Source organism: Drosophila elegans, unplaced genomic scaffold (assembly GCF_018152505.1).
Source record: "Drosophila elegans isolate 14027-0461.03 unplaced genomic scaffold, ASM1815250v1 contig_476, whole genome shotgun sequence".
In the NCBI taxonomy this organism is placed as follows: domain Eukaryota; kingdom Metazoa; phylum Arthropoda; class Insecta; order Diptera; family Drosophilidae; genus Drosophila; species Drosophila elegans.
In genome coordinates, this window is record NW_024545863.1 from 2,566,624 (window position 1) to 2,579,786 (window position 13,163).

Consider the following 13,163-nt stretch of genomic DNA (forward strand, 5'->3'; position numbering starts at 1 on the left):
ATGAATGTTCAAAATAAATACAACTCAATGAATAATCCCCTGATCCGATTCATATAAAATGACAATCTTTGCTGGTAGAAAATTATACACTGTTTACTGGTAAAATTATTTGTTTATATACTTGTATCATTATAAACATTTATTTATTAATGGATATTAATAAGTTAGCATTTAAGAGCTTCTTTGGCCAACGCCTGTTGCTTTTTGATGCCCTCCCTCAATTTATCAGCATTCTTTTCCAATTTGGCGTAGCATTCTTTGAGTTGATTTCTTTGTGTTTCTAGATTTTCCTCGGTGGCCGATAGCTTCTTGACTTTCTGATCGTATTCATCGAAAACTTGCCACCAAGTTGAAAGACTGAGATTTTCCGGTTCCGTGAGAATAGCGTGCTCCAGCTCGGAATTATCCGAGAAAGTGCTTGTGGGTTGATTGACCTCAAAGGTTTCCATGTCCGCCAGCATTTCCTCAATACTTGGAGCCGTGGGTGGGGGCTCAATTTTGGGTTTGGATTTTTTGAACATTCTGTTTTTGAACTTAAAATCTGATTTTAAAATCAGCAAAATGAGAACGTCAGCACTTGTTTAGTAAAAGGTTTGAAAGGTAGTTACCTGTTCTGTTTTAGAGGTTTAGTTGAAGTTCGATTTGAAATAAATTTTTCTGCAATTTATTTAGCTTAAATTGGAAAGTGTTCATCAATTTATTAAGCTTAAATTGGTAAATTTTCTGCTATTGTTTACAAATAAAACAAATGATAAATAATAAAGTGACCAACATTCATACCCTTCAAAATACAAACTATCGCCCAGGCTCAATAAATATCGATGTATTCGATAGTGCCATCGATGTTAATCGATGTCGCTTTTTTGTTTACCCTGATTTACCATCTCTACTTTGGGCGCTATAATATTGCATGTTTTTTATTCTTGTGAATAATAAAGGCAAGAATGTCGAATAAAGATGAACTTAGTCAAGGAGCCAAGCAGAGATTTGTGGAGACCGCAGCCAGGGCCAAAAATCCATTGGAATCTCTAAACTATCAAAGCTACAAGGCTCCCAGCGGAGAAGAATTCAAACTAATTTGCCGTACTAAGACGGATGCGGATACAAAGTTGCTCAAATGGGCATTTAAACTGGCGGAAATCAACGTGGGACCTCACTACAAAGAACTCAAGATGGGGTGGCAGCCAAAGATTAAATCCGCAGAGTTGAACAAGAACTGGGCTCGTTATTTGGTGGCCCAAAACGAGAAAAAGGAGAATGTGGCCTACGCCATGTTTCGGTTTGATATGGATCACGGAGATTGTGTTTTATATTGGTAACTATATTAGAAGAATACAATTAAAGCTACTTTATAATTTGAAACCCCTTTTGCAGCTACGAAATGCAAGTGGCAGCGGAGTACCGAAGGAAAGGACTGGGAAAATTCATCATGAGCATTCTGGAAGACTGCGCCCGCCTTTGGCACCTGGAAAAGGTTATGCTGACTGTGCTGAACAACAACGAACCATCCATTTCATTTTTCAACCAACTGGGCTACGTCAAGGATGAGATCTCCCCAGATGTCCTGGAACAAGCCGACTATCAAATCCTAAGCAAATCCATGCTGAGCTGAGTGTTTATTGGACTCCAGAGATTATAGACAAAACTAGCAACTAGTATAACAATGCGTTTATTTCAACAAATTGGCCGTGGTCTCCAGGTGATTGGCCATGCGAATGTCCTGCGAACTGAGACCTCCAACATCGTGGGTGGACAGAGTGACGTCCACCTTATTGTAGCAGTTAAACCACTCGGGATGATGGTTGATCTTCTCAGCCAGCAGGGCCACTCCCGTCATGAAGCTGAAGGCTTGGTTGAAGTCCTTCAGGATGAACTGCTTGAAGATGGCATCGCGGCCCTCCACCAAAGTCCAGCCGGCTTCAAGAAGGGGCTGCAGTTTCTCAGCACGCTCCTGTTCGTTTAGTCGCACCTGAAAACAATCCAGAAGTAGGTAAGTCACGATCAAGTTTGGGATCTATTTTATAGGGGATATTAATGACCTCAGGGCAATTCTTCTTAATCGGTCCGGTTTATTACAATATATTTGATAACAACAAAGGTTTACGTGGGTTAAGCGATATCCTTAAGTACTTAAATACATATACTTTAATAGTTTAGCTTTTAGGTATATAGGCAGATCTGTTTTTAATACTTTTTCAAGACTATCTTAAACCAGAGTACATTCATTTATGGGAAATGTAGTAATGAACAAATATTGGCTACTATATTATTTTAGTTTAGTTGTCTTTACAGGAACAACTTATACCACATTTCAGCACAGAAAAGAATAACTTTTAAAGAAATTTCAGTTATAAAAAGAATAAGCATGTGTTTTGATCTGTAATGCGAGTAAAACTGGTTCCACATCTGTGGAATTTAGGTTGGGGGAACTTTTAGTGTAATTTGAGACATTTGTATGTATTTTTAGCTAAATAAGTTGGAGCAGCAAGCTCCAGCCCAAATTCGTAGTACCCCTTCAGTTTTAGGGTAGAAAAACACTAGCTTAAAGTCTTAACTCGGCCTTGGGGGTACGTTAATATTTCGAGGTGATAAGAATACCTCTCGATTTCGCTTAGATTCATTGCCCTTGATCTGTAAATCAAATTTTGTTAGTACTTACCACCATTTTGCGTTTTTTCGATGTGCTTGCTGGGGCCTGAGTGTGTTCGGTGCCGTAGAATCGCCGGAAATTTGAGCTGTTTGAGCTGCCACCAGTTGCTACTTTTCTCGCTGCTGGCGAATACAGAACTGAGATTTGCGAAACGCTGCGCGAAAAAATAAAGCTCAGTTTTCGGTCGGCACTTGAACTTCCCTTTTCAGCCCGCTCCCCCGCCTTCACCCACTTGCTGCCACTCGCTGCTGTTGTTGCAATGCTGTGGGATAAACCAGATTTAAGGCGATTGCCAAGCAGATTGGCCACTTTCTGAAACTCTGGCTTAATCACATTCTGAGCGCATTTAATTGTTAATAACATTTTTGGTTTAAAACTTGTTTGTTTGTTGTTTTTGGTGTCGGCGAAAAACAGCTGATTTGAGATTTATGTTAACTTAACAGCGTCTTAACATAGACGTATCGACTTATAAGGAATACAGTTTCGTAAAAAGGCTATGGTCACACTTGCTTTTAAATGCTAAATTCAAATTTTATAGCCATTCCCCTTGTTTTTACCAAATAATAGAGTATAACAAAAATAATGAAAGCAGGGAAAAAAAGAGGGTAACTTCAGCAAGGAAACTATCAAAACTGATACGTAATTTTCTCGAAAACTGTGGTCAGAAAAACGAGGTACAATATTAAAGATTGGAAACAATTCTAATTTTTATTTTTCGCATAATTTTAAAATGGAATACTTTAAAATATATAATAATATAAATCTGATTATTTAGTTGCATCCTCTGATTAAAGTATAGCTTCGGAGTTCTCCACTCACTTTACAAGGATTTCAATACCGCTTTGACTAATCAATGATTTGTTTGAAGAAGTATATTTATATATAGTTATATATTTCGTTGTTAATTTCCTAGCAATTACTTGTGTACCACATTTTCGGCCTCACCATTGCCATAATAATCGTAGTCCGCGTTGGCAGTTGAGGTGGCCAACTTGGGATGATCGGTGGTGGTGGTGGTGGTGACTGCGTTATTGACCGATCCAGTAGTTGCCTCGGGAACCACTGTGGTTGTCTTACGCCAGCGCAAACTGTAGCGACTGCGAATAAATGGTGGCTTGGTCGCCACAATCTGATTGCCAAAAACTGTTGATTGGTAGGATATTATTAAATAGTTAATTTATTAATAAAATCTAGAAGATAGCTTACCCAGCCCAAAAAGGCAACAGCAAACGATCAGTAGTAGAGTCAGCTTCATTATGTTGTCGCCTTTTAAAGCAAACTGTAATTTTTCACAGCACCTCAACTGCATTTATAGTCCCTTCAAAGCTGAGATAATCAATTCCCAATTCCCCATTGAAAGCGAAATCATACCGCAGTTCCCTGGGGAACTGGAAAACCAGCCAAGTTCATTCACCGCACTGACGTTTCTGTATTTTTTATTTGTTATCTCTGGATGAACTCTTACTTTAGCTTACGGGTTAAGCGACATTGTACAATCGAATCAATATAATATGCCTAAGCGAAATGGTAATAAATACGTGTGAGGACTCTGAGGGACCGGCATTCTCCGGATCTCCATCAGTTATCCGCTTCCGGTTCCGGTTTCGCGGGTCGCGGACGTTTGGGTCCGGAGGGTATTGGTGGAGGTGGAACGTCGGGAACTGCACTGTTTTTGCTCTCCGATCCGTTGCGAATGTCCTCGAAACTGGGCTGCGCTGGTTCCAGATTGTTCAAGGGTAATGGCTGAATTTCTGGTGGACTCTGGGCAGGATTCGGGGGCTGATTCTCCTGCGCAGAGGGCGTGGCAGTGGGTGCAGGGCTGCCCGCCCGAAAGGGGTAACCCTGAGTGGGATAGTAATCGTACGGCGGCAGATAGTTCTGCCTAATATAGCCCGCCTGATCGTAGATCACTGGATACTGGCTATATGGATATGGGGGCAGGTGCGTGGGCTGACCTCTGAACTGGGAGGGCAGGGGGATGAGCACGGGCGGCAGTCCCTGCTGATTCAGTGGCAGGGGCATCTGCTCTTTGGACATCTCCTGGGGCTCCACGGATCCGGGTGGAATCTGCGCCTGGGGCTGCTGCTCCACGGGTGTTTCCACGGGCTGGGGCTGCGGTTCATAGGGAGCATAGCCACCTGGGTATTGAGCGGCAGATGGCAGTGGGTAGGGGAGCTGCAAAGCTATATGCATTAAACTCTTGCTTACAAAAAAATAAGTTAAATTTTATAATATCAAATTATTTGGTAATGATTACATTACAATTTTGTACTATGTTCTTCAATAAAATGAAATTACTTAAAAATAAGGATTTTCATTGAAGAAAATAGTAAGCAAATGATGATTTCGATAATGATGATTTTGTTATATACCATTCATTTCTAGGCCCTTTACAAGAATTACATTACTAGTTATTTATAATTGTTTAATATTTGTATATACTTGGGTATTTTCAAACGTGCTTATCTACTGAATTCATTTGCGGATTTTGTTTTATAGTTGTTATTTATATATTTCACTACTACTATTACTATTTCAAATGTAGTAGACCCTTGTTATATGCTGAATTCTTTTTGTTTTCTTAAGAAACAGAAATAAGTAGACAATGTTAGCTTATTAAAGCAATACTTCTAATAAAATAAAAATTAAAAAATAGTTATAATGTATTTATTAAAACTGAAGGTGATTGGAATTGATGACAAGGGCAACATTAAGTTTAACCCTCTTGTCAAGTACAAGTCAGTTTTCAATAGTTTTTTGTAGCCGTATTAAGTTATAGAAATATATACAAATTATATAAACTCACCCTCTCATTGGGCGTCAGACCAGGGACAATCGGTTGACCGAACCGCACGATCGGTGGGCTGTAGAAGCCATAGGGATTGTAGGGTCCAAAGGGGGCGTAACCCGGCTCGTGGATTGTGGGCTGGATGACCGGATAGGCCCGGCTGGAGGTCAGATTGTCGTCCGTGGTGATAAGGGCGTTGTAGACCTTTGGCTTCTTTCTCAGACGACGGGCGGCTTGCGAGTAATCCGTCCACAAAATCAGGCCCAATATCACAAGAACCAAAAACGTGTGCTGCGGGAATTGAAATCGAAACTGGTGTTTATACATGTACCACTATTCTATTATACATATTTTCCATTGACAGCTTGTCCCTGGTTTTGTCACTGCGATCGCGATCGCAATCGATGAAAAACCATAATCTGTCTAATTGATCGCCATATCGACAATCAATCAATGAATTGTTTGGACTACGCACAATTGTGTACGTGTTTGACGGAAGTTGCTGGGAGCTGCTCTACAGGGAAGCTTGTTAGTAATGTTGGTAATGGCTATGGACTCAACTTAACTCAACTCAACTCAACTCCCCGCCAGAAGAAACCCACGACTTTCAAATACCAGCACTGCAGTCGCCGAAACAATCAACACATGTCAGCCTTTGTTGCGAATTCTCTACACTTCATTAGTTTTGAATTGAAATGTAGATTGTTCCTTTAATTGGATTATGGAGAAGCCGATCGAACCGGACGGAGGTAATAAAAGTTGACTCTAGGGGAGAAATCCATTAAGAACTAGGTTCTTGGTTTTTGTATGTATTTCATATTCGGTATGCTATCATTTTAACCGTTTTCTTTTTTAGATAATTGAACACGACCTTTTTTTAAACTAGAAAGCATTTATAATATAATGTATAATTCAATTTATAGAATATTAAAATATGTATTATAAAAATTCAGAAATTAAATATTTACCTCCTGGTTTAAAAATCAATCATTTTTACGATTTCCCTATTTCAAATCTAGTATTTATATTCCAAATTTTTATATATTTCTGAACTTTCAAATAGTTTAATTTCCTTATGTTCCATACAATAATAAAATTATACATAAAACTAAATGTTTAACATTTTACAATTAAATTTATAGAAAAATAAACGATAAATTATTATAAAAGACAAATAAATTAAATATTTATCTAATAAATAATTTTAAAATAAATACTTTCCTGAAACTTAAATTCTTAAAGATCCTTTAAATAATAGAACTATCTAAAAAAACTATATGTTTCTTTATTCTTTAAAATTGTAGATTAATAAGCTTCAAAGTTAATTTAATACAAATTTGATTTGTAGTATTATAGGATGTAAAACTTATTTTATCTTAACAATATTCTCTTCTAAACTCGAAATAAATTTATTTCTTAAAAATCTCAGAACTAATTGTTTGCCCAGTGCACTGGGTTCAAGTGGAGCTGTGGCAAAGGCCTTTTCTTGGGAGAGATGGAGTGTAGGTCCGGTTAGACGAGTTGCCCATTGACGTGGCTTGGTACTGGAGCATGGAAATGCATTGGAGCGATCTGCGGAACAGTGACCGCGTTTCTGATCTTGATCCCCGAGAGCGTTGCTGCACTCTAATTGGAACTCTCGGATTACCCAGACATCCAAGCTGGGCTGGGCTGGACTATTGCTATTGTTGTTTACGAAGCGACTGACTGGCAATTTGCCTTGCTTTCCAAGCATTTCACTTTGACTTTCCTCTGCCACCAGTCATACAGCCATACAGCCATCACCCACTCTTGATCGCCAAGATCTTGCTTTCGAGGGAGCAATTTTCGACGCTTTTCCTTTTCATTTCTACATAGTTTCGTTTTCGTTTAGATTTCTTCGGCATCTGGCATCTGGCAACAGCGAAATTAAACGGATCGAATCGAATCGAATCGAATTGAGTGGAATCAGCAGACAATAATCGTTGATCAAGTGCGGAGTGGTGCACTCCACTCCACGAAATTGGGCCACCTCGAGTGCCATTGTAATGGCCGCGTTAAAAGTGATAGTTCAAAATGGTTCAATGGCCATGGGTGTTTCCATAGGCTCAGGCTCAGTGGCCACATTTCCGAGAAATCAGGGTGGGTGGTCACTTAAAGGTGTCAATGAAATATGACTTCAAAAGTGGATTGAACTGGAGTATTTCTCAAAACTATTAAACTATGTGCTCAAAAATAATAGCAGTAAAGCACGCCAGAAGACAACTAATAGTTTATTGTTTACTTAACTAAAGCTGAAATGCATTTAGTTTGTTTGCCGCCATAAATAGTACTTTTCCCTTGCTACACCCAAAAAAAAAAAACTAAGACTTTAGTTTAATTTCTTAAACTTTAGTCCAAGGCCTTTTTTTTAAACCTTTTTTGATACTTGTGTGGTATTAATTTAATGATTTAATACCCTTATTGAGAAAGTTTTCATACTCATTAGTTTAAAATTCCTGTAACAATAGTTTTTATTTCTATGACAATTTTATTTTTTGAGCTCAAGTCTTACAAGTAGATTAAACTGTGCTTTGCGGTGAAAAATAATCGTTTTAGTTTGCCCCCCGAGCTTTGCCCAGATTTCTAATTACTTAATTGTTGTTATTTATATTTTGATTGCCGTAGTTTAGTTGGATTAGTGTATACTGTAAATACACATTAAATATGTATTATATATGTATGTGCTGATCAATTTAAGATAACAAAGCAAAGCTCGTAAATCAAGTCGTAATAAATTTAAATAAAATTATTTAAGAATTATTTATTGTAACCGGTAAACAACAAATTAAACAAAAGAGTATACAACAATTTTATAGCCTTCAAAACTTAACTCTGTAATTCAGAAGTTTTAAAGATTGAACTATAAACTGCTCCCTTCTAATATTAAAAGTTATGCCTTATCTTAACCTTTTTTATTTATGTATAATTTTAAATACAACAAGGCACTTAATGCTTTGCTTTTGAATGTTATTATATTTTTATGTTGCTCTTGGAATTGCAGTTCCAGCTGGCCAAGTTCTGGCCTTAGAACCATTGTCTGCTCCCCAACCCACTCTCTATCCCATTCGCGTTGCTAGTTTGGCACGTTAGAGGTGGAGGCTGACTCAGCCGCCAATCGAGTCAGATTCATGGCTAAGACCAGACCAGTTCAAAGGCAATAGATGCCAGTGGCGTAACCTTAAACCTGAGTCTTAAACTTAATCTCAACCTAATTGTGAAAGTGAAAGTGTCCGGAGAATTGTGAACTTAAAATGATACTCATGATATATAAGATATATATCAATGATGGATCAATCAATAAAGTTATCACAGACGCCGCTTACCTTATCCATTTGCATATTGACCGTGTGTTTTTTTAGTTTCCCTTTTAATTTTTTCCTTGGATTTCGTATGCAGGTGTTGACTGACTTCGAGTCAGGAAGCTCCAGAAAACCCACAAAAAGATGGCATAAATTGTCTGATTTGCACGAGTGTTTTTAAAAATGCACAATTTGCTTAGCGACTGGCCGACACGTAATGGCTTTGAAAACAAGTTGCAAATGCAGTGCACTCTGGAGAACACGGATCACGATTCGAGTTGACTCTACGCGGAGACTGCCGACGATCGACTGCCTCTTTTTGCGGCTGCGCACGCGCGTTTCTTGGTTTTCTGGGGAACTTCAGACGAACGCTGGGCGCGTTCCACGGGCAACCTTTTATACCTTCGGTGGCTTGGTGGCTTGGTGGCTTGGTAGCCACTATATGGTGGTGGCAATGAAAAGCTGGCTAAAAGGCTTGCAAATAAACATCTGTGGTGGCTTTGGGGTTTTTATGGGCGTACGGACAGGAACTTCTTGGCCTAGTTGGCCTAGTTTCAATTAGCCTTGCCTCGGGTCTGATGACTTTTTTTTATAGATAAATAAAAATAAATACATATACATCGGTAAAAAAAATTTTTAAAGCTGGCTGTTACCCAGACCTCAGCTGTTGGTCTACTTCTCTTTAAACATTGCAAAGAAATTTGCATTTTCTTAGACCTTGTTTAATGGCATTGCATTAGTTTACGTTTAAATTGCTCATGCGACATGTTGTCTTGGTTAGGAAAAGTTGTGTACATTTCACCGATTTTCTTGTACTTTTAAGCCACTACATAATCAAAGAAAAGTAACCACTTTGTTAGATTTGGATTTTGGTTTATGTTTTAAGACATTTTAAGTCTATAAAAGAAACTTATGAATTATGCTTGAATTCAATGAAATATTACATATTGTCATCATAGAAACCAAACGAATTTATGTTATAATGTTTTTAGCTTTCCTTACAAACCTTTTACCTTTTTCCTTTTTTTCTAGGGTATTTCCACTTCGAATGCATTGAAACTGAAGTACAATCTAAGCAAATCCAAATGCTTTCCCATTGGAGGAGGCATTTTCATTAGCTTCGATTTAATTGCTCGTCGGCATCAAATGAACGCAATAAACCGGGCGAAAGTGTAGAATAGAGGCGTAATGAAAAACCAAACTGGGCTAGGAATTTGTTCAGCTCTCGACACTCTGGAAATGCAATTGTCAGCCTCAGTCACACTGTTACTGTCACAACAAGTCTTTATTCTCAGCCATAACAAATGAACTTACCGGGTTTCACTTTCGTTGCGAAGCAAAGTTCAGAACGCTTGTTGATTTTACTCCACGGCAGTGTTTTAAGTCACTCTTAGCTAGCTGTCAAGCCCTCAATTCATTGTTGTTAAGCAGATTGCTTATATATGTATGCTTAGACACTCGGAGAAAAAACGAAGCTTTGTTCATAATGAAACAAAACTCTTAAAATGTGTGCTTAAAATATGTTTTGAGCAGGATATTCGCCATATATTATTTAGCTTTTTTTAAAGACAAAGAGGTGTCTAAAATTTGTATTATTTCTTACATTTTGGTCTTCTTTAAAGAAATTTTTTTTTGCCTAATATCAATAAGCAAATATGAAAATATACAATTTTAAACCCGCTTTTGAATATCATTGCCCCTTTGTTTTTCAAAGTGAACACCTCCATGATAGTTTGCTTTTATTCGCCGCAGTCACGTTCACTGTCAGAGGTGATAATAGTGCTCCGATCCGGTCGTCACCCACACTCGTGCTGCAACTTGTGGGGATTTCGGGCATTTGGTAGTGTTGCGGGGTCAAGCCGAAAACTTGAAGATCTGCTGAGGCTGTTTGATGGACCATCGTGGTGGGCGGAACCTCCTGCCGCGTTTTCTTCTTGACTTTCGGCTGAACTTTCGCTTTCCCTTTTTTTCTGTTTTGATTGGCATAATGAGTCTACGAACTCCAGTGATCTAGTCGTGCGTTTATTAGATGTTTTCTTTATTATATATTGGAGTTTAAAATCAAAATAGTTCGGTTTATTTTATACCACATGACTTAGACAAATAAGCAATTTTCCATCAAAATTAAATCAAAAATGTTCGATTTAATGTTTACAAAAATGTTTAATGTTATACAAAAACAATTTAGAAGTTTTGAATCTTTTCTAATGATTATTAATAATAATTCGATTTAATAACTCTTTATGCGTATTGGGTCTTCTTTTTTTTTTGCAATCCCATTTTTAATTATTTTTCTCTGAAACTGAATAATTTATAAGAAATTAAAAACAATGGTTTTTTATAGCAAAATTCTGTTAGCTAACAGACACAAATTGACCGTTTACATGTGCACTGTGCAAAGCTGACTGCTATAAAACAAGACTCACCTTTCGCCACCTAAAGCTAGATGGCGCAACTGTATGAACAAAAGAAATCAGCTTGATATTTGGTTCACATCTTGTGAAAGTCACGTCACTTTTGTGATAAGCCGTGATTCAGACTTGTTGACAGACGTGCATTCGAAATCTGGCATCTGGAACTTGGAGGCACCTGCATCTATCGTTGCCTGGCGACCTTTGCCCTTTGATAAGGGAAATCGTTGGGCCAGTCAATCACCCGCAAGTCGACCCGATAGAAGGTTAATTTCATCGGCAGATCTTGCTATAAATACGGTTGCTGAGCTTAGCACAAATTGCAGTTGCAGTTCTGACAGAGTAAGAAAAAGACACCGCCATGAAGGTCCTTCTAGTTCTCCTTTTGGGTCTGGCCTTTGCCCTGGCCGATCACGATCACGATCACCACCACCACCACGAACCCTATGTGGTGAAGACCCACGACGACCTGGTCACCTATCGCACCTTCTGTGCCGACAAAGTTCACGCCGGCGAGGAGCTCGTGGAGAAGTACAAGAAGTGGCAGTATCCCGACGACGCCGTGACCCACTGCTATCTGGAGTGCATCTTCCAGAAGTTCGGCTTCTACGAGCCGGAGCACGGATTCGATGTCCACAAGATCCATGTGCAGCTGGCCGGTACCGGTGCTCAGGTGAACCATTCGGACGAGACGCACCAGAAGATCGCCCACTGTGCCGAAACGCACTCCAAGGAGGGCGACTCCTGCTCGAAGGCCTACCACGCCGGCATGTGCTTCATGAACGCCAATCTGCAGCTGGTGCAGCACAGTGTCCAGGTCTAGAATTGGATCGGACTGCCCCAACCCCATCCAGAACCATCTGATCCTTATTTTGCAGTTCAAGACAACAATAAAGAATTCAGTTGTAATACAGACTTGTTTTTACTCTTCAATTATTTCTTGGGCATAAGCTTTTACATTAAATTAAAGCATTTCGGAAATGAAAACAGTATAACAAAGTGCACAGTTAGGGATATAATAAATGATTTTTGACTATATCAGTAGTATTATCAGTAGTCGTTGTGTTCTTTTGCATATATATATTTATATTATAAAGAAGTCGATAAGCAAGTCTTGTTACCTAGGTCTGTCTAAATTCTATTTGCATGAAACTTTTAAAATCATATATCAAGCTTGAAAACGTATCCAATCCAACGAATATATTTTTATAATAGTAAACAAAACGTTTTCTCATATTAACTCATTCAAAGTAAAATAATTCTGATAACGACTGGAGTTTTTTTTTTAAACAAATAAAAGCTTAAATTATTTTTGGCTCATGAAATCCTTGACCCAATGGCCAATCCGACCGGAAGTGGCACATCGGTAGGCCATGAACGCCCAGTCGTCCAACTGGGTTCTTCGCTCCTCCCTCCGGTTGCAGTAATCCACCACCAACATCAGTTCCTCCATTTGGTTGTGGCCAGCGAAGATCTTTGCTATCCGTTTGGCATTGTAGCCGCTGTCATCTGTCCAGAGGCCCAGTTCTTTCACCAGACATCTCATTGTGACTGCATCTTCGTCTCGCGATTCTTGGCGGCAATTTTCCAGATCCGCTTGCACTTTTTCCGGTGTGGGCAATTTCCAAACCGCAGCTGCTTCAGTTTTTGTGGCTATTGCAAATAGCAAACAACTCCAGCTGATTAAATGATTCATTGCGTACTCGTCAGCTTTGTGCTTATAAATGGAGCAAGTTCAGACAAACACTTTGCTTTTATATAACACTCCGGCTAGGGAAACCAGTTCTAGAAGCATCATTGGCATTAACCTAGAATTCATGGAAAATGGGTCTGCCGGCCGGTGTAATTGTTGTCAACGCGGGAGCATCTGGTGTTGACGTCATCAGAGTCTTTATAAGACACTAAATAAAAGATGTGATCTTGAAGTGGTCTATAAAACCAGTGAACCTGCACTGGGATGACTGATCAAGTTCATGAGAGGTTGGAAAAAAAAC

At 38.9% G+C, this 13,163-nt stretch overlaps 7 protein-coding genes across 8 annotated transcripts; 2 read left to right on the top strand and 5 right to left on the bottom strand.

Moving 5' to 3' along the window:
* Positions 1-67: 67 nt before the first annotated feature.
* Positions 68-771, bottom strand: LOC108148522. The gene is made up of 2 exons (XM_017275560.2): positions 609-771; positions 68-541 (listed from the first exon to the last, which is right to left on the bottom strand). Exon 2 carries the CDS (start codon positions 519-521, stop codon positions 165-167), a length of 357 nt encoding a protein of 118 aa, XP_017131049.1. The 5' UTR covers positions 522-541; positions 609-771; the 3' UTR covers positions 68-164.
* A 120-nt stretch (positions 772-891) lies between these two features.
* LOC108149026 (N-alpha-acetyltransferase 40) lies at positions 892-1,658 on the top strand. The gene is made up of 2 exons (XM_017276373.2): positions 892-1,315; positions 1,375-1,658. The coding sequence occupies exons 1-2, from the start codon at positions 945-947 to the stop codon at positions 1,610-1,612; spliced, it is 609 nt and encodes a 202-aa protein (XP_017131862.1). The 5' UTR covers positions 892-944; the 3' UTR covers positions 1,613-1,658.
* Positions 1,598-3,028, bottom strand: LOC108149025 (pterin-4-alpha-carbinolamine dehydratase). Of its 2 annotated transcripts, XM_017276372.2 has the most exons (3): positions 2,883-3,028; positions 2,660-2,804; positions 1,598-1,969 (listed from the first exon to the last, which is right to left on the bottom strand). In XM_017276372.2, exons 1-3 carry the CDS (start codon positions 3,011-3,013, stop codon positions 1,670-1,672), a joined length of 576 nt encoding a protein of 191 aa, XP_017131861.1. In that variant the 5' UTR covers positions 3,014-3,028; the 3' UTR covers positions 1,598-1,669. The 2 variants fall into 2 exon arrangements, with proteins under 2 accessions (XP_017131861.1, XP_017131860.1); XM_017276371.2 differs by having other exon boundaries at positions 2,660-3,028.
* A 302-nt stretch (positions 3,029-3,330) lies between these two features.
* On the bottom strand, positions 3,331-3,960 carry LOC108149022. Its single transcript, XM_017276369.2, has 2 exons — positions 3,857-3,960; positions 3,331-3,793 (listed from the first exon to the last, which is right to left on the bottom strand). Exons 1-2 carry the CDS (start codon positions 3,957-3,959, stop codon positions 3,567-3,569), a joined length of 330 nt encoding a protein of 109 aa, XP_017131858.1. The 5' UTR covers position 3,960; the 3' UTR covers positions 3,331-3,566.
* A 109-nt stretch (positions 3,961-4,069) lies between these two features.
* On the bottom strand, positions 4,070-9,138 carry LOC108149021 (proline-rich extensin-like protein EPR1). Its single transcript, XM_017276368.2, has 3 exons — positions 8,783-9,138; positions 5,457-5,729; positions 4,070-4,825 (listed from the first exon to the last, which is right to left on the bottom strand). The coding sequence occupies exons 1-3, from the start codon at positions 8,795-8,797 to the stop codon at positions 4,229-4,231; spliced, it is 885 nt and encodes a 294-aa protein (XP_017131857.1). The 5' UTR covers positions 8,798-9,138; the 3' UTR covers positions 4,070-4,228.
* A 2,344-nt stretch (positions 9,139-11,482) lies between these two features.
* Positions 11,483-12,084, top strand: LOC108148994 (general odorant-binding protein 99b). Its single transcript, XM_017276336.1, has one exon. The coding sequence runs from the start codon at positions 11,531-11,533 to the stop codon at positions 11,990-11,992; it is 462 nt and encodes a 153-aa protein (XP_017131825.1). The 5' UTR covers positions 11,483-11,530; the 3' UTR covers positions 11,993-12,084.
* On the bottom strand, positions 12,068-12,881 carry LOC108148995. The gene has a single exon (XM_017276337.2). It carries the CDS (start codon positions 12,863-12,865, stop codon positions 12,476-12,478), a length of 390 nt encoding a protein of 129 aa, XP_017131826.1. The 5' UTR covers positions 12,866-12,881; the 3' UTR covers positions 12,068-12,475.
* Positions 12,882-13,163: the final 282 nt, after the last annotated feature.